Source organism: Hyperolius riggenbachi, chromosome 12 (genome assembly GCF_040937935.1).
Source record: "Hyperolius riggenbachi isolate aHypRig1 chromosome 12, aHypRig1.pri, whole genome shotgun sequence".
Lineage (NCBI taxonomy): Eukaryota > Metazoa > Chordata > Amphibia > Anura > Hyperoliidae > Hyperolius > Hyperolius riggenbachi.
Window position 1 is genome coordinate 15,901,842 of NC_090657.1, and position 24,271 is coordinate 15,926,112.

General features: G+C 45.2%; 1 protein-coding gene across 4 annotated transcripts in view; it reads left to right on the forward strand.

Annotated features, from left to right (window-relative positions):
- The window catches only part of LOC137542408 (ABC-type organic anion transporter ABCA8-like), a 219,540-nt gene that overhangs the window by 5,816 nt on the left and 189,453 nt on the right, over nucleotides 1-24,271 (forward strand). For 3 of the 4 annotated variants that reach the window (XM_068264299.1, XM_068264298.1, XM_068264300.1), the window contains exons 2-3: nucleotides 4,148-4,252; nucleotides 15,528-15,735. In XM_068264299.1, the coding sequence (XP_068120400.1) occupies nucleotides 4,148-4,252; nucleotides 15,528-15,735 (313 nt within the window). The remainder of the gene's footprint in view (nucleotides 1-4,147; nucleotides 4,253-15,527; nucleotides 15,736-24,271) is intronic. The other variant, XM_068264301.1, reaches the window with a different exon arrangement.

Below are 24,271 nucleotides of genomic sequence, written 5' to 3' on the forward strand. Positions count from 1 at the left end.
TGTGGCAAGATCTGAAAACTGCTGTTCACAAACGCTGTCCATCTAACCTGACTGAGCTGGAGCTGTTATTCAAAGAAGAATGGGCAAGGATTTCAGTCTCTAGATGTGCAAAACTGGTAGAGACATACCCTAAAAGACTGGCAGCTGTAATTGCAGCAAAAGGTGGTTCTACAAAGTATTGACTCAGGGGGCCGAATAATTACGCACACCCCACTTTGCAGTTATTTATTTGTAAAAAATGTTTGGAATGATGTATGATTGTCGTTCCACTTCTCACATGTACACCACTTTGTATTGGTCTTTCATGTGGAATTTCAATAAAATTGATTCATGTTTGTGGCAGTAATGTGACAAAATGTGGAAAACTTCAAGGGGGCCGAATACTTTTTCAAGCCACTGTATGCGGAGGGCAATCGCAGGAGGCGCGGGGCAGCTGAGGGCGAGCGAGGAGATCGGCGGATGTGCGGGGACGCAGCATCGGTATTCGGCGAACGGTGGCGTCGGGATTTGAATCCACGAATCCCAAATATTTCCCAGTATTTGAGGGGTTCGTAGTTTTGCCGGATGTGTCGTCCCATCCCTAGTATTTAGAGAGTTTAGCATGTCTAATTCCCCCTCATTTGTGTATAATCACAAATTGTAATCTGATCTCCCACCTGTGTCACATGACTGCCTATGGCAGAGATGGCAGATAAGCCCGTTTGAAAGCACTGGATGTTAACAATATGTCTGCTTCCATGAATCAGGAAGTAGAAACAGTGCAGATTTAAAGATTTGTATCAATCGTAACAAAGAAATATTTTGTTTAAAGGTTTTTATGCTTTTGTGTAGCTTTTAGAGCAGAGAGGACTTCTGAGTTCAGGTGCACTTTAAATGAGGCTTGTGTTTGTTTTTTTTAATGGGAGGGGGCATTAGCTAGTCCTTCACTGTAAATACAAAGGGGGTGTTAGATCTCCATTGTGCCAGAAAAGGAGATTGAGTGTGAAAGAGGGTGACTAAGGAGAAGATGGAGTATGACCATCTGCTAGTGACAATGAAAGAGACCATGGCCCATATGCAATTTTTTTATGTAATTAGTATTCTGTTCAATCACCACAATCACATATCAAAATTGTTAGCCAGAAGTTATTGTGAGACCTTAACAAAAGCCTCTTCCCCACTGCAGCATAACACCATTCACATCAATCAGCTGACACACTGTTATCATAAATTGGCCCATATGCCATTAACTCCTTCACCTGAGTTTTGTCCTAGGAGATAATGTTCAATCTTCTCTTTAAAAATAATTTTTCAGCACTTTGTAATTGAAGAGGTACCAAAAAGTAGGTGAAAAAGTACAGTCAGAATTATTTTGAGTACTTTCTTGTTTGCTGTTTAAAGTTGTATGAAACTCAGCAGAAAGGCCCGCAAGACTAGCAAATGACACAATCCTAACTACATAAGGGCAGCACGGTGGAACAGTGGTTAGCGCTCTCGCCTTGCAGCGCTGGGTCCCCGGTTCAGATCCCAGCCAGATTAATGGCCCATACTCACGGGCTACAAATGTCGCCGCAACACGCGGCGCGCGCGTGTTGCAGCGACAGGTCGCCCGTGAGTATGCGGCGTTGCACGGGCGCGCACCCCGAACTGTCGCTCGTCGCTGATGTCGCCAGGCGATTGAACCTCTCAATCGCCTGGCGACAGTCGCCGCCACAACTCCGCCACAACTGTCGCTAGTCCGCGTGAGTACGCGGACTAGCGACAGCAACAAGATAAGAAATACATTGGGCTTCCAGCGGGGGGAGGAGCAACAGCGACAGCTTCCGCCGCATCAGTTGCCAGGTACCTCCGCCGTGTGTATGCGGAGGGACCTGGCGACGAGCTGTCGCCGGCCTGTCGCGCACACGCTCCCGTGTGCTGGCGACAGGCCAAAAAGTTGCCCGTGAGTATGGGCCATAACATCTGCAAGGAGTTTGTATGTTCTCCCCGTGTCTGCGTGGGTTTCCTCTGGGCACACACATCCCAAAAATATACAGATAAGTTAATTGGCTTCCCCCTAAATTGCCCATAGACTGCAATAAATACACTACACAGCACGATACATACATTGACATACGACTATGGTAGGGATTAGATTGTGAGCTCCTCTGAGGGACAGTTAGTGACAAGACAATATGTACTCTGTACAGCGCTGCGGAAGATGGCACTATATAAATACTAAATAATAATAATAATTAATACATAATAAACAGTTAACAGCAAGCACCAATATATACAGCAAATGTACAGAGGTGCACAGTACACATAATCAGCAGACAAATAACAAGGTCATAAGGCAAAAACAAAGTCAAAACCAGGTAAAGCAGAATAACAGAGATCAGAACACGGAACATCTACAGGATCTAGCAGCATTTGGAGTAACATACCAAAATCATCTGCAACGCATGACTTTAGAACAGGCTTTTCAAGTGAACCTGAGGTGATATGTATTTGGAGACTGCCATATTTATTTCCTTTTAAACAAGTTGCCCGGCAGCCCTGTTGATCTACTTGGCTGCAGTAGTGTCTGAATTACGCCAGGCGCAAGCATGCAGTTTATCTTATCAGTTGTGATAATATTGTCAGAAACATCTGATCTGCCTATGCTTGTTCAGGGTCCATGGCTGAAAGTGTTAGAGGCAGAGGATGAGCAGGACAGCCAGGGTACTGGCATTGCTCAAAAGGAAATAAATATGGCAGCCTACTTATCCCTCTCACCTCGGGTTCACTTTAAATAAACAGGCCCAACCTGCTGACAAATTAAGGACTACAAAGATGTGAAATCTTGCTCTGCGGAGGCGGTGTCAATCATTGGCTGGTGATTGGGACACTCTAGCTGCTCCTGTTAAAGAGAGTCTGAAACGAAAATAAATCTCGCTTCAGACCTCATAGATAGCAGGGGCATGTGTGCCCCTGCTAAATCGCCGCTATCCCGCGGCTTAACGCGGGTCCCTGATCCCCCAAATCCCCTCGGTGCAGCGGGGGAGCACTTCCTGGTTGGGGCAGGGCTAACCGCCGCAGCCCTGCCCCACGCGCGTCTGTCAGCGCGTATCTCTGCCTCTCCCCCGCCCCCTCTCAGTCTTCCTTCACTGAGAGGGGCGGGGGAGAGGCGGCGATGCGCCGCTGATAGACGCGACTGGAGGCAGGGCTGCAACCGTTAGCCCTGCCTCCAGGAATGACCAAATCCACGACCTAGTCTTTCGGGGGGGGGGGGGGATTTGGGGGTGAAGGGACCCCCGTTTAGCGTCGCGACAGCGGCGGTTTAACAGGGGCACACATGCCCCTGCTAACTATGAGCTCTGAAGCGAGAATTATTCTCGCTTCAGAGTCTCTTTAAGCCCGGCTGTCATGAGGCTTGAGCAAAAGACAAAAATAGAAGAGCAGGAGCGCTCCATAGTGTAACAACGTTTTATTAAAACAAAAATGTGCAATAAAAGATCCACTTACTAGATCAATATAAAAACAGGCATGTAGTTGGGCCAATGGCCCTTTAATCATTCCCAGGTGGGTACAACCCGAAACTGCCGTGGCCATCGGAGCTGAGCGGATCTGGTGGAAGGATGACCCTTGGAGCCCCACCATGGGGTAAACGTGTGCTGGCGACGTTATTACGCGTTTCGCCGTTCCATGTCTTCGTCAGAGAACCTGATTAGGGTCAGGCTATCTGACGAAGGTGAGGAATGCCGAAGCACGTAATAACGTCGCCAGCACACGTTTACCCCATGGTGGAGCTCCAAGGGTCATCCTGAGAGGGACATATGAGATTCACTCGAGTGTGAGACAGGAGATTTGGTGTGAGATCTAGAAGGGGATGGAGAAAGTCAAAGTGTGGACTCTATGGGGTGACAACAGTGTAGATGGGATGTGTAATCTGGAGGGGGAGAGCAGAGAAGACAGATCTAGGAAGTGGCAGAAGTAGCAGAGTGTGAAAGATCGGGACATGGAGTGTTACATCTGGATGGAGATAAAGTACAGGAGCAACAATAACATTTAGAAAATAGTATCAGAGATATCTGGTTCATTGTGTTGGAGAAGTAAACTGCACTAAAGTTGGTCCACCAGAAACCATATTTCATGAGTCCCTTACATGTTCTGGAGACTGTGCTTCCTTATGTGTTTTCTATTGTAGATGTGCAGAGGGTCTGCGTGGGAACCAAATCTGTGCCATCAGATTTTTGCTCTATTCTGGAAAAATTTGCTGCTGAAATGGCGGAGAAAATGGCACACTCTTCTGGTAGGTACCCATACCTCACCCCGGCTTGGACTGTCTGTATGTTCTTTACTGGTACAGTATAATCTTGTTACAGTAAACTCTGGTATAGTAAACATTTGGGTATAGTAAGCGAAGTGTCCAGGTCCCCGCTAAGCACCACTATAAGTATTTGTGAGTAACACCTGCTATAGTAAACTCTGACATAATAGAACTCCTGTTATACTAAACCTTTTTTTGGCCCCTGCGGCATTTTGTATCCGCCTATAGTGGAAAGTAGGCAGGCTCATGTGTCATACGTCAGCCAGAGACCCATAAGCCAAGACCCATGAGCCAAGACCCATGAGCCAAGGTCGATGGGCGGGCTGGCAGCCACATGTAGCCTGCTCGCTATCTGCACACTACACTGGGCATGCGTGGATTACCTCAAAAGCACCAGCCAGTGAGACCTAAGCTTCCTGTGTAAGCTGCTGCCTGAATACTGAGGGAATTGCCTGTTATCTGTGACCTGCTTGTGCATGGCTGCAACCCTACAGTATCATCCAGGCTGCACAGATAAGTGGGCAGAGGAGCACACCATCAGTACTGTACTCGCTTTAACTGGTGATTATTGCATTCAAATCCCTGCTTATTGAGCGCTGTGTATGTTTGGGTCCTCAGAGACAAACCTTTTGTTGTTGTTCCAGCTGAGACACTGTCTGTGCTTACTTTGTGAAACATTACAATGACTTCCAATTACTGCCTGAATTAAGATCCAGTACTATACTATAGTTTGTTTATCACGCTGATACGTGATGAGGTAACGTACTAGTGTAAGGCACAACCGTAGTGTTTAAGCTTAGTCAGGATCAGGCCGTAGGCGTACACAAAGTCAGAAGTATCAAAGTACAGAGTAGCAAGGCAATATCGTAGTCAATAAACAGGCAGGGTCATACACATAGGTCAGACAATAACGTAGTCAGGGTCAGGCCGAGTCAAACACGTGTATCAGATGGCTGAGGTACAGAAGACAAGAGCAAGATCAAGAGGCAGGCAAGAGGTCGGTGCACAGATAAATATACAATAAGATGTTACTTCAAAATATTACGATAATATAATTACAAAAATAACAAGCCTGACTAACTAGAGTACATATATATTGTGCATCTGCACAATATATTAATGTTGCTCTCGAAACTCACTGACTAGACCAAGAACCAGCAAACTGATTAGTATCAAGGCCAGTGAGCAACTGACTCACTTGGCCTAATATGCCCAGGAGGCGGAGCAGATCCAGCCCCCAGGATTACAGCCCCTCCTGTCAGACACGCCTCCTCAGCTTGTAAAAGCTGCGCGCCCGACAGGAGGAACTGCACATGCGAGACCTTTGATGCACCGCCGGAGGGATGCCGGGGATGCCTTTAGAGGACGTCGGAGGGATGCCGGGTATGCCCTCAGTAGACGCCGAAGCAAAGTCTCGCCGCAGGAGATGCCGCGGGACCCGCCGCTGGAAGGTGAGATCATCACATTGACAGATCACAAATGAAACTCGCGAATTAGCTGATCAGCATGAATTTGACGGGCTGGAACCCAACACCTTTCCTCAGGGCCATATCCCTTCCAGTCCACCAAATACTGCAAAGAACCACAAACTTTCCTAGAATCAAGAATTCCCTCAATTTCATATTAGGGTTCACCATCCACCTCGACAGGAGGAGGAGGAGCTGAAGATGAAATTGTGTGAACAGCTGGTTTTAACAGAGAGACGTGAAAAGAATTGACTCCCTTAATGATGTGTGACAGTTGCACATTTGTAATACCAATCACTGCATACCTGTTCAGTGCACCTACCTACGTGACCGCACGCAGTGTTATATTATATACCAGTCACTGTACCTGTTCATGGTACCTGTGGGTGTGACAGCTGCACATTGTATTAATACCAGTCACTGCATACCTGTTCAGTGCACCTACTTACGTGACCACACGCAGTGTTCTATACCAGTCACTGCACCTGTTAACGGTACCTGTGTGTGTGACAGCTGCACATTTGTAATACCAATCACTGCATATCTGTTCAGTGCACCTACCTATGTGACCGCACACAGTGTTATATTATATACCAGTCACTGCACCTGTTCATGGTACCTGTGGGTGTGACAGCTGCATATTGTATTAATACCAGTCACTGCATACCTGTTCAGTGCACCTACTTACGTGACCACACGCAGTGTTCTATACCAGTCACTGCACCTGTTCACGGTACCTTTGTGTGTGACAGCTGCACATTTGTAATACCAATCACTGCATATCTGTTCAGTGCACCTACCTATGTGACCGCACACAGTGTTATATTATATACCAGTCACTGCATACCTATTCACGGCACCTGTGTGTGTGACAGCTGCACATTTGTAATACTAGTCATTGCATAATTGTTCACAGTACCTGTGTGACCGCACGCTGTTTATTATATACCTGTTAACTTCACCTGTGTGACAGCTGCACATTGTATTGTAATACCGGTCACTGCATACCTTTCACTGCACCTGTGTGACTGCACATTGTATTAGTCAAGTCAGTGCATACCTTTCACTTCATCCCCCCCGATATGGCCAAAACAGGCAGAGGCAGACCCAGAGGCAGGCCACCCGGCAGGTCTGTTCGAGGTTGTGCTGACGTGATTTCGTGCGGCCTTGGACCAAAGTACAGTGCTCAGAAAAGGGCACATTCCATCCACTCCCAAAATTGTCAGGACGTGGTTGACTATTTAACACAGAACACCTCATCTTCCGCAGTCACCAGCGCTACTACAAGCACCACATCCGCTGCATTTGACACTTCACAGGAGTTATTTGGTGAGGAATTAACTGATTCACAGCCATTATTGTTACAACCAGATGAAGGCGCTAAGCAAGTTACACCACCTCATATGTCTTGAGTTAGGCGACACTATGGACGTAAGGTGTGAGGAGGAGATGATGAAGTACCTGCTGTTGGTGCAGTTTTGGAGGTGTCTGATGCAAGTGAAGCTGGGGAGGATGATTATGATGATGATGATACGGATGTCACGTGGGTTCCCAATAGAGGAGATGAACAGGGGGACAGTTCAGAGGGGAGTCAAAGAGGAGTAGGCACATGGAGAAAAGACACAAACTGCAATGGGAAGAGCACCTAAGGAAAAGCAGCACACAAAAGCAAAGCCACCCTCCTTCTCCTCTTCCTCCTTCAGGTGCATCATCTTCAGCCACTTTCTCCCTTGCACCTTCACAATTACAGCCACCCTCCTCCACTCCGCCTCTCACCTTGAGCGGTTCCTGCTCCTCTGCCCACAGCAGCAGCCAGGTGTCTGTGAAGGAAATCTTTGAGCAGAAGAAGCCAATGTCTGCCAGTCACCCCCTTGCCCGGCGTCTGACAGCTGGCTTGGCGGAACTGTTAGCTCGGCAGCTGTTACCATTTCAGCTAGTGGACTCTGAGGCCTTCCGAAAATTTGTGGCCATTGGGACACCGCAGTGGAAGATACCAGGCCACAATTATTTCTCAAAAAAGGCGATACCCAAACTGTACCATGAAGTTGAAAGGAAAGTGGTGTCATCTCTGGCACAAAGCGTTGGGTCAATGGTCCATCTGACCACGGATGCCTGGTCTGCCAAGCATGGTCAGGGCAGGTACATAACTTACACAGCCCATTGGGTCAACCTGGTGACCACTGGCAAGCAGGGAGTACGTGGCTGTGCAGCGGACCTAGTTGTGACACCTCCACGGCTTGCAGACAGGCCTCCTGCCACCTCCTCTCCTCCTCCTCCTCCTGCTACATCCTCTTCGCTGTCGTCCTCCTCTTCCTCCTTTGCTGAGTGGCAGTACAACTCTACTGGTGCTGCGATCTCCTCTCCAGCTACACAGCCCCAGCTCCCCAGGGCCTATGCTGCACGCCAGGTACGACGGTGTCAAGCCATCTTAGACATGTCCTGCCTCAAAGCGGAGAGTCACACTGGAGCAGCTCTCCTGGCTGCTCTGAACAAACAGGTGGATCACTGGCTGACCCCGCACCAACTGGAGATCAGCAACATGGTGTGTGACAATGGCAGCAATCTCATTTTGGATTTGAATTTGGGAAAGTTGACACATGTACCCTGCATGGCACATGTGCTGAATCTAATAATTCAGAGATTTGTGTACCCAGTACCCAGGCTTACAGGAGGCGTCCTGAAGCAGTCTAGGAACGTGTTTGGTCATTTCAGGCGGTCTTACATGGCCATGGCACACTTGGCCGATATTCAGTGGAGAAACAACTTGCCGGTGAGGCAGTTGATTTGCGATAGCCCGACTCGCTGGAGTTCAACGCTCCTAATGTTTAACCGCCTGCTACAACAGGAGAAAGCCGTCAACCAGTATCTCTACAACTACAGTGAAAGGTCAGGCTCTGGGGAGATTGGGATGTTCTGACTGAAGTACTGGACACTCATGCGAAATGCCTGCAGGCTCATGCGGCCGTTTGAGGAGGTGACAAACCTGGTGAGTCGCAGTGAAGGCGCCATCAGCGACTTGATCCCATATGCTTTCTTCCTGGAGCATGCCGTGCGTAGAGTGGTGGATCAAGCTGTGGAGGAGCGTGAACAGGAACAGTTACAGGAACAGGAGGAAGAGTTGTGGGATCAATTCTCAGCAGAACCAGATGTTTCCTCAACACCGGAGGCAGCACAGAGGGGGGAGGAGGAGGAGTCGTGTGGAGAAGAGGCTTCAGATGATGAGGAAGATTGGGGTTTTTTTTGAGGAGGAGGCGGAAGAACAACCGCAGCGGGCATTGCAAGGGGCTTGTGCTGCTCAACGTTCCCGAGGTATTGTTCGTGGCTTGGGGGAGGAGGAGAACTTACCTGACATCACTGAGGAAGAGCAAGAGGAGATGGATAGTACGTCTGCATCCAAATGTGTGCAGATGGCGTCTTTCATGCTGTCCAGCATGTTGAGGGACACCGGTATAAAAAACTCAAGGGGAATGAGCTGTACTGGGTGGCCACGCTACTAGACCCTAGGTATAAGCACAAAGTGGCGGAGATGTTACCAACTCACCTGAAAGCAGAAAGGATGCAGCAGTTGCAGAACAAGCTGGCAACTATGCTTTACAGTGCGTTTAAGGGTGATGTCACAGCACAAAGCAATAAAGGTACCACTGCCAGTAATCATTCTCCCATGTCCACGCATGCAAAGACAAGACGCTCCAGCGATCTCATGGTGATGTCGGACATGCAGACATTCTTTAGTCCAACACCTCGCCTTAGCCCTTTCCGGATCCACCCTCCACTAACGCCTCGACCGGCAGGTAGTCGACTACCTGGAATTAAGTCTGGATGTAGACACTATGAGCAGCGATGAACCCCTGGACTACTGGGTGCACAGGCTTGACCTGCTGTGGCCAGAGCTGTCATAATTTGCCATCCAACTTCTGTCTTGCCCTGCCTCAAGCGTCAGAAAGGACCTTCAGCGCAGCTAGAGGCATTGTCACTGAGAAGAGAAGTCGCCTAGGTCACAAAAGTGTTCAGTACCTCACCTTTATCAAAATGAATGAGGCATGGATCCCGGAGGGCTACTGCCCGCCTGAAGACTAATTCAGTCCCCACACACAGCATCTCTGCCTGCACGCCGTGGAACTGCCTGCCCTAAGACTAAGTCGCTCCGCACACAGCATCTCTGCCTGCAGGCCGCTTGACTGCCTTCTCCGCCACCACCAACAGGGTCCAGGACTCCAGGCGTATTCCTGATTTTTTAAGGCCGCTGCTAGCAGCGGCCGCTATAATAATTTTTCTGGTGCGTGTACATGCCTGCCTAATTTTTCTGCCTGCACTGCAGTTGCAACAACAACCACAAAAGGCATGTACATGTGTCAATTCCCCTTCGTGATCGTTACCTTGCCGCGGTGAAGGGGCTTGCGTATCACAATGAAGCAATGACCGCCGGCTATTTGAGTGTCTCGGGTGGGGGTGGCACACAAAAGATAATAAGGTTGTTGCTTCATTGTGGACAGACCAAATTTGATCAGCTGGACAGTCACTGTTGTTCTGTCATTGAGCTACCTCTGCCCGGCGACCATATGGGCTTGAAAACCGCTATCGCCTGCACTGTGGCCATGGTGCGCACCAGTCCAGCACGTCCGTCACTAGAGAAACAGCTGTTTGCGGTGCGTTACACAGTGAGTTTGGTGTGTCAGTGTGAAGCAGTACACTAATTACACTACCTGATTGATGTACACACATGCAAGATGTTTTAAAGCACTTTAGGCCTCCAATTTAGCATGCAATGTGATTTCTGCCCTTAAAGAGCTGCTGTGCGTCAAATCCAGATGTTTCCCCTGGACTTTTGGCGTCTATCCCACTCCGCCATGCCCCCCTCCAGGTGTTAGACCCCTTGAAACATGTTTTGCATCACTTTTCTGGCCAGCATAAATGTTTCTAGTTTTCAAAGTTTGCCTCCCCATTGAAGTCTATTGCGGTTCGCGAAAGTTCACTTTCTCTTTTGCGGAAGTTCGCCTTCGAGGTTCGCGAACCGAAAATCGGAGGTTCGAGCCATCTCTAGTCAGAACTTGCAATTTAAGCTGTGGCCATTTCTATGTATAATGTATTCTCTGATGGAAACATTAGTTCATATGTTGATGTAAAATAAAAACAATCTGTTCAATAAATATTGAATTACAAAATAACAAACAAAACTAGACCCCCAACTGAAGAAGGCACATTCTAATAGTGATCAACATAGATGGTCAATGAGACGTTAACAATTTTGAGTTGATGCATATTTTATTAATTTTGTGCAAATTTATATAGCTTGGATCTGGATCAGTTGAATGCAGTTGTTGATAAATTTTGTTGGTCTAGTTTCAAGCTACAACCTTTTACATGAAATTACCATAATATTTGCACCAGTTTAATAATTATTTGGATCTCATTGACCATCTCTAGTGTTCAAGTTGACAAGTCAATCTAAGGAGCATATAGAACCTGTTTTATGGGCCATATGTGGTCATCTGACTACACTACAACTTGATTCTACTCTTCTCTGTACTCGGGAATGACCATGTAGCAGCTAAAATTGGAAGAACAGACAATGCAAGACATTATCTACCACCAATATCCCTACCTTTCTGCTAGAAAATGGAGGTCTTCTTGGAGTTCTTATTAAGTAAATGATGAGTTATTGTAAGTCCACTAACAATCTTTCAACCCCTAGAGGTCTGATGTCTACAGTTATCCTGGGAATACACAATTTGTTTTTTCAGCAGATTTTCTGATCGTTTTTCTGATGGATTTTCATTCACTTTTATGAAAAAATTGTTCTGAAAAATTTTCGAAATCAGATCGGACCTGTCATAAATTATCGAGCCAACTATCTGCTGAAAACAGTCATGGGGCTTGATTCACAAAAGAGTGCTAACTGTTAGCACGGCCGTTTTCGCGTGAATTTTCGCATTGCGCGCAATCACGAATTTTCGAGCGAAACGATAACGGTTTTGCACGCAAAATTGATATCGTTTTCGCGCAAAAAAATCGTGATCCGAGGTGAACTTTTACTCATTGCATAATTGTGTTCCTTTCCTATTGTTTATAGGGCATTCCTCAAGCCAAATACTTTTTTGTTTTAATACTCTAATTCCCTATAAACTAAATCACGCCCACAGGTTTTCAGAGAGCCTTGGCAGTAGCAAGGGCTCATGGGAGCTCAGTCTGGGCAGGAGGAGGAGGAGGTGTTACTAGCCATTGATTTCAGAGGCAGAGGGAGGAGGGGGGGTTAGGTTTTTTTCACAGGCTTAGTGATCAAGATACAGATAAGCTTGCCTGTGTGTAATGTTTACAAACAACATGGCTGCTGTCATTGTATCACAGGAAGAAATAATCATTTTCTATTAAAGCTGTACGCAGCTATATTTGCTGTGTAAACTATCTAAACTTTAGCTAAGATATATAGACCAGTTACTTGTTATAGTTAGTTTTTCATCTCGGATCCGCTTTAAGGTATTTAGCTACAGCCAAGCACACAATGGCCCTTTGAATCTGAAAAGCCCTTTTCCAGAGGTGATACAGTACTTACAATTTACACTAATCAACATTTTTATGTTGAGAATTTGCCTTTTTTAGTTTCTTGTTTTTACAGATGTCACAGATCTTGTTAAAGTTTTTAGAAATGTAGGCCTTGTTCCAATTCTGTTTTTACAGGTCACAGGTTTATTCATTGCTTTTCTTTCATAGATCTTAACATACTGGCTCCCGTTATTCTTTTTGTACATGTTTATATACCGTATATTTTTTACAGGCTAGTTTCTGCAGTATGTACTTAAAAATATTTCTTTCGTTAGCTGAAAATATAGGATGCTAATAGGATTCTGTCTCTTTCCCCACCTCCCTCTTTCCCTCTCTCATTAAAGGACAAATGAAGTGAGAGGGTTATGTAGGCTGCTTTATTTCCTTTTAACCTCCCTGGCGGTGCATTTCTGTCTGGATTTATGGGTCTAAAAGCGGTACATTTTTTTCAAAAATTTTAAGTCTCCAATTCTTAAAGGACTTACGAGGCCAAATGACACAAAAAAGTCAATTACCTGCATCATCTTTTAAGACACGGAGGACGCCGTCCACGCCCTCCGTGCTGATCCGCCGGGTCCCCCCGCTCATTAACCCCCCAGGCCAGCTCCTGACCCAGCGGCCTGGGTCGGGCTCTCCTGCCTCTCCTAAAATGGCCGCTTGATCTGGCGGCTGCTCAGCTCTAGGGCCAACCACCGATCCACGCTACAGTAGCGTGGATCGGGGGGTTTGGCCCTAGAGCTGCGCATCCGCACTCGCGGCTATGCAGACTGCGCAGCCGCGGCCAGATCAAGCGGCCATTTTAGGAGAGGCAGGAGAGCCCGACCCGGGCCGTGGGGTTGGGAGCCGGCCCGAGGGGCTAATGAGCGGGGGGACCTGGCAGATCGGCGCGGACGGCGTCCTCCGTGCCTTAAAAGATGATGCAGGTTATTTTCCACTACTCGGCTCCACTACAGAGATATGCTCTCTCTTGGTCAAACGACCTCCAAATTAATATATCAGAACAACACTTATTGCGAGCTGCTTCAAAAGTAATGAGATTTTCCAAAAATTACTCACACTGGGAACTCTCCAGGAAAATAGTGTATAGGTGGTACTTAACGCCAAGAAAACTTGCGGCATTCTCTACTGAGAATTCCCAGCTCTGCTGGCACTGCTCCACTACTACGGGAACACTCCTACATATGTTTTGGGAATGCCCAACAATCCACAGCTTTTAGCTTCAGATTGAACGATTAATTAAAGTCTCACTATACAGAGAGTTCCAAATATCCCCTAAGATAGCTTTATTATTGATTGGGTTAGAAAACCTTCCAAAACCTATTCAGCCTCGTGTGTGCCATATTTTGCTTACGGCACTCTACCTAATCACCTCCAATTGGAGATCAGCAGACCGAATCAGCGTATCGCATCTAACATCCATAGTGAATAGGAATCTATCAATGGAATGTAAAATCAGGGCTAGGAACGCTAAAGACTATAGTGAGTACATTATGCCTGACACCTGGATTAGTCACTTCACTTAATACTCTCACCTCCTGCCTGGGAGTCAATACCCCTTACCCCCCCCTCCCGGAAACCAATTATTTTTCCCTGGTGAGAATATCACCTTATTAGACATCTTAAAATTAGCTTCAGGGAAAATGTTTAGGTACTATCTGTTTATACTGTTTATAATCTTTGTTCTCTTCTCCACCCTAGCGCAAATGCTTGTATACGGTTATCTTTCCTTCTCACTCCACTAGCAAGATACCCAACGCACAGGTCTCGTGGGCTCACCTAGCCCTCTGTTTCGATACCTATGCTCATGTCGACTGATTCAGTTGTTGCCTCTATCAGGTTCTGTAAAACAACTGATAGAAGACATCACAAGTAGGAGTGAACTGTACACTCACTGACTATGCTAAGTTGCTGTTGAGCCTTAAGGCATTTATGAGGTTATACCCGTCTGTATGTTTCCTTGTTCATTTGTATCAAAAATCCCTGTATGATCTAGTTTACTGCATGTAATATGATACAACCTTTGCTTAAATAAAAATTTTATGATGAAAAAAAAAAAAAGATGATGTAGGTAATTAACTTTTTTGGGTCATTTGGCCTCGTAAGTCCTTTAAGTCATAACTCACCAAAATATGTGAGAATAAAGGTCTTGTAGACATCCCGCGTACAATAAAAGACTAGAACACAAAATTGTTGAAGTAATTAAATTTATGAATAAACTTAAAAAAATAGTAAACTGTACAAATAAGGCACCAGACTATACATTATGTACATATATACCAAATACACCTCCTGCGTGAAGTATATTTTGAAACAGGGAATGGCACAGAGGGCGACATCACAATTGGGGCAGTAGAAGCGTGATTCCTTTCAGACTTTTTTCCCTTTGCTATCAGTCAAAATCCAGGCAGAGGTCCGTGCAGGCGGCAGGCAGAGAGTAGTCGAAATCCAGGCAAAAATGAGTAACAGTAAAGCTATGTACCAGACTCTTTGGCTTGAGGTAAGTCAGATACTGAAGACTTCTGGGCTCTTGCCAAACTATTTGAATGTGGATATGGATTGAGCAGATTGCTAAAGATGGTTGAGCTCTTGTCAGACTCTTTGGATGTTGCTTTGGGTTGAGTAGATTGCTGATGACTTCTGAGCTTTTATCAGACTCTTTAGACGTGAACTTGGAGTGAGCAGATTGCTGATGATGATTGCTTCCCCTTGCTCTTTCTGCTTGGTATGTCTCTTTTGTACTCTTCAGAGCTTACGTAGGCAGAGGCATATCTAGAGGGGTGCATGGGCGCCACAGCAACATGGGCGCCATGCTGCGCCCCCATGCCTGCCCCCAGGCCCCCTTGTCACTCAGACCTCAAATCCGATTAATTCTGTTATGTGGAGAACATGGTTACTTAATTTTTCATGTAGGGCGCACTTGGCTTAGTGTTAGAATAGAGTACAGAGAGGGAATAAGAAGAGATATTTCCAAAAAAGTAACTTTAGCAATATGCCAAGCCTAAAAACATAGGCAACTTTAACACATGCAGGCGATAAGGGTTGTAGTTTTTAGGGGGGAAGGGGGCTCTGAACGGGGTGGTGCAATTTCAGCATTTGCCTTAGGCTCTATATTACCCAGGTACGCCCTGTACGTAGGTGATAGCACTCATTTAGTGAGAGGAAGTAGTAACTGGGTATACCTGTAAATAATCAGTCCATGTTGGTACAATGAATTCAGCATCACAAATTTTATTCTCTCTCCACATTCACAGGAATTGCTGCAACATTTGGCCTTCATCTTTCTCATGTTCCTTGTTGCTGCTGCTAGTCAGAACTCGCCATCCAGTGTAATGGAGCCCTCTCAGAGTCTCGGAAGGTTGGATGAATTTAGGAAGAGTAATTTTTCCATTGGCTACACGACGACGCCCACATCCGCCAGAGAGATCATGCAGAGGATAACACAGAGCCCCCAAATGACAGGTGTGTGCAGCTAGAGTCTCACGAGAATGGTGGAGGGGAGCTATAGAGATTCCATACTGGGTGGTGATTGGTGCATAATGGGAGCTCCAGGGGCTTGTACTTTGGTACATTATTACCCAGGGTGAAAAGATTCATCTCTGTATCCTTCGCAAATGCTCATTAGAGGTAAGCTTTATGCATTTTGGAAACAAACATTATTTCCGCTATCTTATACTTGTTTTATGTATGACAAGCACAGCAATCCAACTGTGTTTTTAAAGGACATCCAAAGTTAAAATAAACTGAGGACTTAAACAATTGTATCTGCGCTCCTTCTCCTAAAAATGACTTTTTAGATATCCCACAGTTTTATTTTATATTTAAATCTAGTTTTTTAAGTTTTTACTGGTTCACTGTCTCTGCTCAATGACATCTTCGTGAAGTATGCCAGAGCTCAAATATACTATTGACCCTTTTTATCTCTTTTCTGCTCACAGAAGCCATTTACAGTCAGGAAAGTGTTTATGGCTTTAATTCCTTATCAGTGAGGGCTGAGCCAAGCTATCGTCCGGCCCAGTCCCGACCCAGACAGATACAGTCACTTGCACACCTGATTTTTAACTTTTTTAGGCATAGACAGAAAAAAAGGAACACAGCATAGTCATTTAGCACTGTACATAAACATATCCATTTCATGCCACCTTGGTTGTTTTTTAAAATAACCTGCCTGATGGGAGTGTCAGACTGCTTCCCATAACTAGATTCATCTAGGTATGGGCAGTAAGTAGCCAGGGCTTGAGCCTTATGCAGCTAATTTTTCATGCAGTGGGTTAAAGAGTCCTGGGCAGTCTGTACCAAAGAGAAAGCATAGATCCCAGGCTTAAACGGAAATGTGTGCTCATAGATTGTTTTGCTGGCTACAACCCAAAATGGAAAGATCATTTTTTTCAACAACATTTAATTGTGCTGCCCTTATATAGGTTTGGAGCATTTTTTGGGAGGGATTAAAGCATTAAAGGACCACTATCATGAAAATGTTTTACATTTAAAATGCATACATACAAAATGTTCATTTCTCCCAGAGTACACTGCAATATACATTTTTTTTTCTATGTTGCAGTCACTTACAGTAGGTAATAAAAAGCTGTCAGATCTGACAGTGCAAATTTGGACAGAGGCGCCAGGCAGGTTAAAATGATCTAAAAACAACTAAAAAGGAGGAGTACAGGTGGACTTACCTCCTGAAATGATGGACAATCGAGATTGTTCAAATCGCAAATAACAATTTATTTTGGCACTCCGCAACGCGTTTCGCAGGTATAACCCGCTTCATCAGGCAAGGAGTGCAAGCTAAAAATCAAGCATACAAACCATAAACAATATACAATAAACAAAACACGACCCTAAGAGCTTGCCATCATAATACAAAAAGCAAAAATGACATATTATGTCTGTCACAGAAGGGGCGATCTGCTGTGACAGGAGACGTGTAAACACCAAGGGCCTGATTTACCAAAGGACGATATGCCCCTTTGCATGTCTAATTGTTTGTTTGCTCCTCCAAACATCCGCGAGATATGGATATATTGTTTAGATGCATAGTGTGGCAAAAACGCCACATTTTATACATATTTACAGCTACTGGCAAAATTGCCCACAATCAACATGGCCGACGCAACCTCGCCCATGCTTCCCCGCATCACTTCCGGTATAAGCCCCGGGTGGGGGATGTGATGTCACGCTGTACTCACCTGACATCCTACCTTTAATTTAGGCACATAGACACCTTTATAAACAGCAGACAGCAGCAGCGCGAGTTACAGAGGCGCATTGCCACTATTGGACCTTTTTGAGGTAAGATGGAACTCCCTATTTATTCAAAGAGCTATACTTCACTTTTATGGATGATACTTTTGCGGCTATGCAGATAGTTATTACACCACTATGGACACACGGGTATTGTAACTATATAATAACTTACGCTGATATATATAACTTATGCTGACAATTGAATGAAAAGTTATTTATGTGCTGTTTCATGATAGATTCTTGTACTACTTTGGTCGTATTCCTCATTACACATGGGGCCTGATTTGCTAATGCTTGGCGCGATTTATTCGCGCGAAGCGTTTTTTGCGCGCGCATACATTTGCGCGCGCTTCGTTTGCGCGGGGTGCGTCTTCTTGGATGCGCGGGCCCAATACGGTTCTATGGGCTTTGCGCATCCGGGGCGGCGCATTGCGTCCGGGCGTCCGCGATAGCTCTCGCGGATGTTTGGAGGAGCAAACAAACAATTAGACATGCAAAGGGGCATATCGTCCTTTGGTAAATCAGGCCCTTGGTGTTTACACGTCTCCTGTCACAGCAGATCGCCCCTTCTGTGACAGACATAATATGTCATTTTTGCTTTTTGTATTATGATGGCAAGCTCTTAGGGTCGTGTTTTGTTTATTGTATATTGTTTATGGTTTGTATGCTTGATTTTTAGCTTGCACTCCTTGCCTGATGAAGCGGGTTATACCTGCGAAACGCGTTGCGGAGTGCCAAAATAAATTGTTATTTGCGATTTGAACAATCTCGATTGTCCATCATTTCAGGAGGTAAGTCCACCTGTACTCCTCCTTTTTAGTTGTTTTTAGATCATTTTAACCTGCCTGGCGCCTCTGTCCAAATTTGCACAGTATATAGTCCACCTTGGGTGGAGGGGACTGTCCCCTTCTTTCTATCTACAGAGAGCGACTTCTTAAACCTGAGTGGGGTCAGGTTCTAATGCTCCCCACCTGCATTTCAAGTGGTTGCCTATGTGGTAACCCGTGTTTGTGAGTATATCCACATCTGTTAATTATTTCGCCAACAATTGTTAGACTTACTGCACTATATTGGGCTCTCGGTTTTTCTTTTTGTTTCAAGTGCGTCAGATCTGACAGGTTTTGGACTAGTCCATCTCATCATGGGGTATTCTTAGTATTATTTTTATTTTTTACAAAAGCACTACCTAGAAAGGATCTATACAAAGATGTCAGCCAGGTTCACTACTTAGGTATACAGAGGCGCCAGAGTAGAGTAAAACGTTTTAAAAACCGCTTAAAAGGAGAGGGGGATGTTAAGGTGGACTCACCTCCCTCTTACAAAAAAAGAAAACTCACTTGAGTCTCAATAAAACAGAATTGTCAAATAATTTATTCAACTCCACAAATGCAACGCGTTTCGCGGGCGTGACCCCACTTCCTCAAGCAAAAATGGGAGCACAACTGGAATAAAAACAAAATATACACAAAATAACTACCCACAGAATTGCAACAATTGGCGCAGCAGATAATTGGTAGAGAACACATAAAATAATTGCTACATAAAGCATTGCTACAAAAAAACACATTTTCCGCCCACATAAACACAGGGCTATGCAAACAAGCTTAGATGTCAGAAATCAAATAGCTAAGGCTTAATGCTCACAGATTAGAGGGTTCATATTGTATGTCTCAAAGTGAAACAGTTACATGGTAGAGCTGGGTATAGGCCACGGTCTATTCCCAGATAGCATATAGAGCTTTAAATGGACACAAAAAAGGATTAAAATAAACTGCAAGCATAAAGTATAAGATAACTTACCTCAGTGGGTCAAGCAATAGGTTTGAGCGCCTCTGTGTCAGTATGAAGTGAGGCTTGCTTTAAATGGGAAGAGAGGTTAAACTGACAGGACTGAAGTCCAATCAGGAAATGTTTGGTAACAGGAAGTATTTGGTAACAGGAGGTGTGAACAACTTTGCACAGGAAGTGAATCTCTCCAGTGGGATAGTTAGGAAAATCCCATCAGTGGCTGGGACATGGGATAACCAGCAATGGCTGGATAGAGCAATGGTCAAGGGCTCTGCCTCTGACACAGGCGACCCGGGTTCAAAACCCGGCTCCACCAGTTCAGCAATTTTTTGTGGCAGCTAGGCAATTCATGTAACTTTTAGCCATGGATGTTCCTATAAAGATGTCACTGGGTGTGCACATGTATACATATGGATTCAGGTGTAAAACGGTAAAAATGGTAAAATATAACAGTATGAGTGTTTTTTTAAAAACCAAAACATGCCAACAGTATATAATAAAAGTATACATGAGATAGAGCATAAGAAGCTGCCAATGATAAAAATGCTAACACAATGTTATTATAAAAATGTGGGTAATGATGATATAAATAAATAAATAAAAAATAAAAAAAATAATAATAATAAAAATAAATAAATATATATAAAAAACGTAGACGTATAAAAGTAACATATATAAATATTGACATTAATCATAAAAGGGGTCAAGAGTAAGAAATACCGTATTTTTCGGACTATAAGACGCTCCGGACTATAAGACGCACCTAGGTTTAGAGGAGAAAAACCAGGGAAAAAAAATAATATATACTAAACCTGGTTCGTCTGTGGTGCAGGCGTCTTGTGGACCTTTCCACCACCAATTATGTCCCTGCGTGCCTTTCTTGTGTCTTTTGTGTCAGTCTGCATCCCATTGTGTTATTCCTGTCCCTCTGTGTGCTCCTCTGTTCCACTGTGTCCTCCTCCATCCCCATGTCCTCCTCGGTCTCTGTGTCCCTCTCTGTCCACCTGCTTACCTCAGTATCCTCCTCCATTCCATGTGTCCCTCTGCAGCTAATGAAGCAGCTAATTTGTAAACACAAGCTTTTAACCCTATGTCTGCTTCCATGAAAGCAGGAAGTAGACACACTGCAGATTTATTGCAGGATTTGTATCAGCTGTAACAAATATTTTTTTCTTTAAAGGTTATTATGCTGCTGCTTATTTATTTTTTTTAGAGCAGAGAGGAAGTTTTGAGTTTTAATAACTGCTGTACTGGTTCTTATTACAGCCAGCTTGCACTCAATCCACGTTGCTGCTCTCATCCCATATGTAACTGTGGTAACAAGATGCCCCCACTGACAATGCCTGCACGCTGACCTGCACTATTTACATCATTATGATGGGCAAGTTAGTCTCATTGACTAGCACCCCACAGACAGAAGCTGCGCAAAGCGGTTCATCTAAACAGCATGAACCACCGTCATAGACACAGGAAACGCGTGAAAGACACACATTATGCGTGCTGCCGCTACTTGTCCGCCCAGTCTGTGTTACTCACGGATGTCAGGGGTGCCCTCAGGCTGTCTCCTCCTGTGACTCCACTCGCTTCAAACCGCGCAGCTATTGCCATTGCACATGCCAAACGTTTTGCAACCATTTGCCGCTACTTGTCCTGTGTTACTCACGGATGTTGCAGAGCGTGCAGCCGCTACTTGTCCGCCCAGTCTGTGTTACTCACGGATGTCAGGGGTGCCCTCAGGCTGTCTCCTCCTGTGACTCCACTCGCTTCAAACCGCGCAGCTATTGCCATTGCACATGCCAAACGTTTTGCAACCATTTGCCGCTACTTGTCCTGTGTTACTCACGGATGTTGCAGAGCGTGCAGCCGCTACTTGTCCGCCCAGTCTGTGTTACTCACGGATGTCAGGGGTGCCCTCAGGCTGTCTCCTCCTGTGACTCCACTCGCTTCAAACCGCGCAGCTATTGCCATTGCACATGCCAAACGTTTTGCAACCATTTGCCGCTACTTGTCCTGTGTTACTCACGGATGTTGCAGAGCGTGCAGCCGCTACTTGTCCGCCTAGTCTGTGTTACTCACGGATGTCAGGGGTGCCCTCAGGCTGTCTCCTCCTGTGACTCCACTCGCTACAAACCGCGCAGCTATTGCCATGCACGCCGCTGCTTATTGATCGGTGCAGAGCGTTCACCGGGTTTAACGGGCTTAAGCAAGCATTCCACCAATCAGGTGGGAGGCGCTGCCCCTGACCGCCTATCATGGCCGCCCACTGCTCCCTGCAGTAATTGGCCCCAATGACTGAGCTCTGGTCCCGCCTTCCCAAGTTCCTATCAAGCAAGCAGGGAGCAGTGGGCGGCCATGATAGGCGGTCAGGGGCAGCGCCTCCCACCTGATTGGTGGAATGCTTGCTTAAGCCCGTTAAACCCGGTGAACGCTCTGCACCGATCAATAAGCAGCGGCGTGCATGGCAATAGCTGCGCGGTTTGTAGCGAGTGGAGTCACAGGAGGAGACAGCCTGAGGGCACCCCTGACATCCGTGAGTAACACAGACTAGGCGGACAAGTAGCGGCTGCACGCTCTGCAACATCCGTGAGTAACACAGGACAAGTAGCGGCAAATGGTTGCAAAACGTTTGGCATGTGTTAGGGGGACTTTATTCGTAGCATTCGGACTATAAGACGCAGTGACTTTTCCCCCCCACTTTTGGGGAAGAAAAAGTGCGTCTTATAGTCCGAAAAATACGGTATATAAAAGAGAGGACCATTAAAAGCATAAAAAAGGTTTGGAGTATAGATGGAGCTATTTACCTATAATTAAACACTTGGGAGGTGGGATCAAAATACTTTTTCTAAGACCTCATTTAGCCCTGTTGGTGTTAGGGTTTTGAGGATCTGTATCCACATCATCTCCCTATGCCGCAAAGTCTCAAAAATGTTAGTGGTGTTGGGGGATAGAGATTCAATCAGAGTGATAGTGAATAGGTGTGGGTTGTTTTGGTGATGGGTGCCAAAGTGCCGGGATTGGCTGTAGGGTGTGTTGGTTGTCCATGGGCGGTGATGATGACTGTCAAAATGGATGTAATGGTGCATAATTATTAATGATGTTCCTTTTGTGTTGCCCAATTCTGGCATAATTATTAATGATGTTCCTTTTGTGTTGCCCAATTCTGGCTCTGGTGGTCTGGGTGGTCCGTCCGACATATTGCAGTTTGCAGGGGCATGATATTAGGTATATTACATTTTTGGTTTCACAGGTGATGTTTTGTTTGATCGTGTAATGAGTGTTGGTGGTAAATGATTGAAAGGAATCTGTTTGGGTTATAAAGGAACAGGCCTGGCAGCGGGACTTTTGACAAGCCCGTGATCCTAGGAGTAGTGAGTTGGTGTGGTGGCTTGGTTCACTGGGTTGGATCATTTTAAGTCTGCTGGGGGCTAATAGGTTCCGGAGGTTGGGAGCTCTCCGAAAGGTAAGTGTTGGATTTTTTGGTAATGTGTTGAGTAGATAAGGATCCTGCTGTAGAATTTCCCACCTTGACTGAAGAATGGTTCTGATAGCACTATGTTGCATACTGAATTTGGTGATAAACCTTGGAAAAAGGGCGGAGGGGTTGGCTGATTGTGTGGGTTGGGTCTGGGCTAGTTGATGGGTATTCATGGCCCTGTGTTTGGCATCCTTCAGGAGTTTGCGTGGATAGTTACGGTCAGTGAATTTGCCTGTAAGTATTCTGGATTGGTCATGGAAGTCCTTAATGTCTGTGCAGTTACGGTGTATGCGTCTGTATTGGCTGTAGGGTGTGTTGGTTGTCCATGGGCGGTGATGATGACTGTCAAAATGGATGTAATTGTTAGCGTCTACCTTTTTAAAGTGGGTTTTGGTTTTGATGTGGATGGAATCAGTGAACAGTAGGAGATCTAAATATTCTATGGAATTATGGTTATATTGACAGGTAAATTGGAGTCCGGCAGGGTTGGTGTTAAGGAATTCTAAAAATAAATTAATACGTGTGGGGTCACCTTGCCAGATGAAGATTAGGTCGTCGATATAGCGGCGGTAAAAAATTATGTTTGATGAAAAAGGGTTGTCAGGAGTGAATTTTAGAAATTCTAGGTAGCCCATTGCTAGATTTGCATATGAAGGGGCAAATGAGCTACCCATGGCTGTGCCTGTTAGTTGGTGGTAATGGTTTCCTGCAAATGAAAAAACATTATGTTTTAAAATAAATTCTGCACATTGTATTAGAAAAGTCTGTTGGGCGATGGGCATGTCTGGATTTTGTTTTAGGAAGAATTTTAGGGCTGTGAGTCCAAATGGGTGAGGTATATTTGTATATAAGGAGGTGACGTCACAGGTTAACCAAAGGAAATCAGATTGCCAGTTTATATCTTTGAGGAGTTGGATGAGATGTTGGGAGTCTTTTAAATATGACGGAAGTGCCTGAACATGAGTTTGGAGATGTTGGTCAAGAAAACGAGATAAATTGCTGGTTGTAGATTCAATTCCAGAAATAATTGGTCGGCCTGGTGGTTTTATGAGTGTTTTGTGAATTTTAGGGAGAAAGTAAAAAAAGGGTGTTTTTGGGTGCTGATTTATAATGAAAGAACGTTCGTTTTTTGTTAAGATACCGTTGAGAAAAGCCGTATTGATGAATGTTTTAAGTTTATTGTTAAATTCGAAAGTGGGATCATGATCTAGCGGGGAGTAGTGATCAGTGTTGTTAAGTAGTCGGTATGCCTCTTCTAGGTAATCAGCTCTGTTCAGTAGAACCACTCCTCCGCCCTTGTCCGCCGGCTTAATAACAAGGTTATGATTATTCTGTATTTTGATCCCACCTCCCAAGTGTTTGATTATAGGTAAATAGCTCCATCTATACTCCAAACCTTTTTTATGCTTTTAATGGTCCTCTCTTTTATATCTTTCTTACTCTTGACCCCTTTTATGATTAATGTCAATATTTATATATGTTACT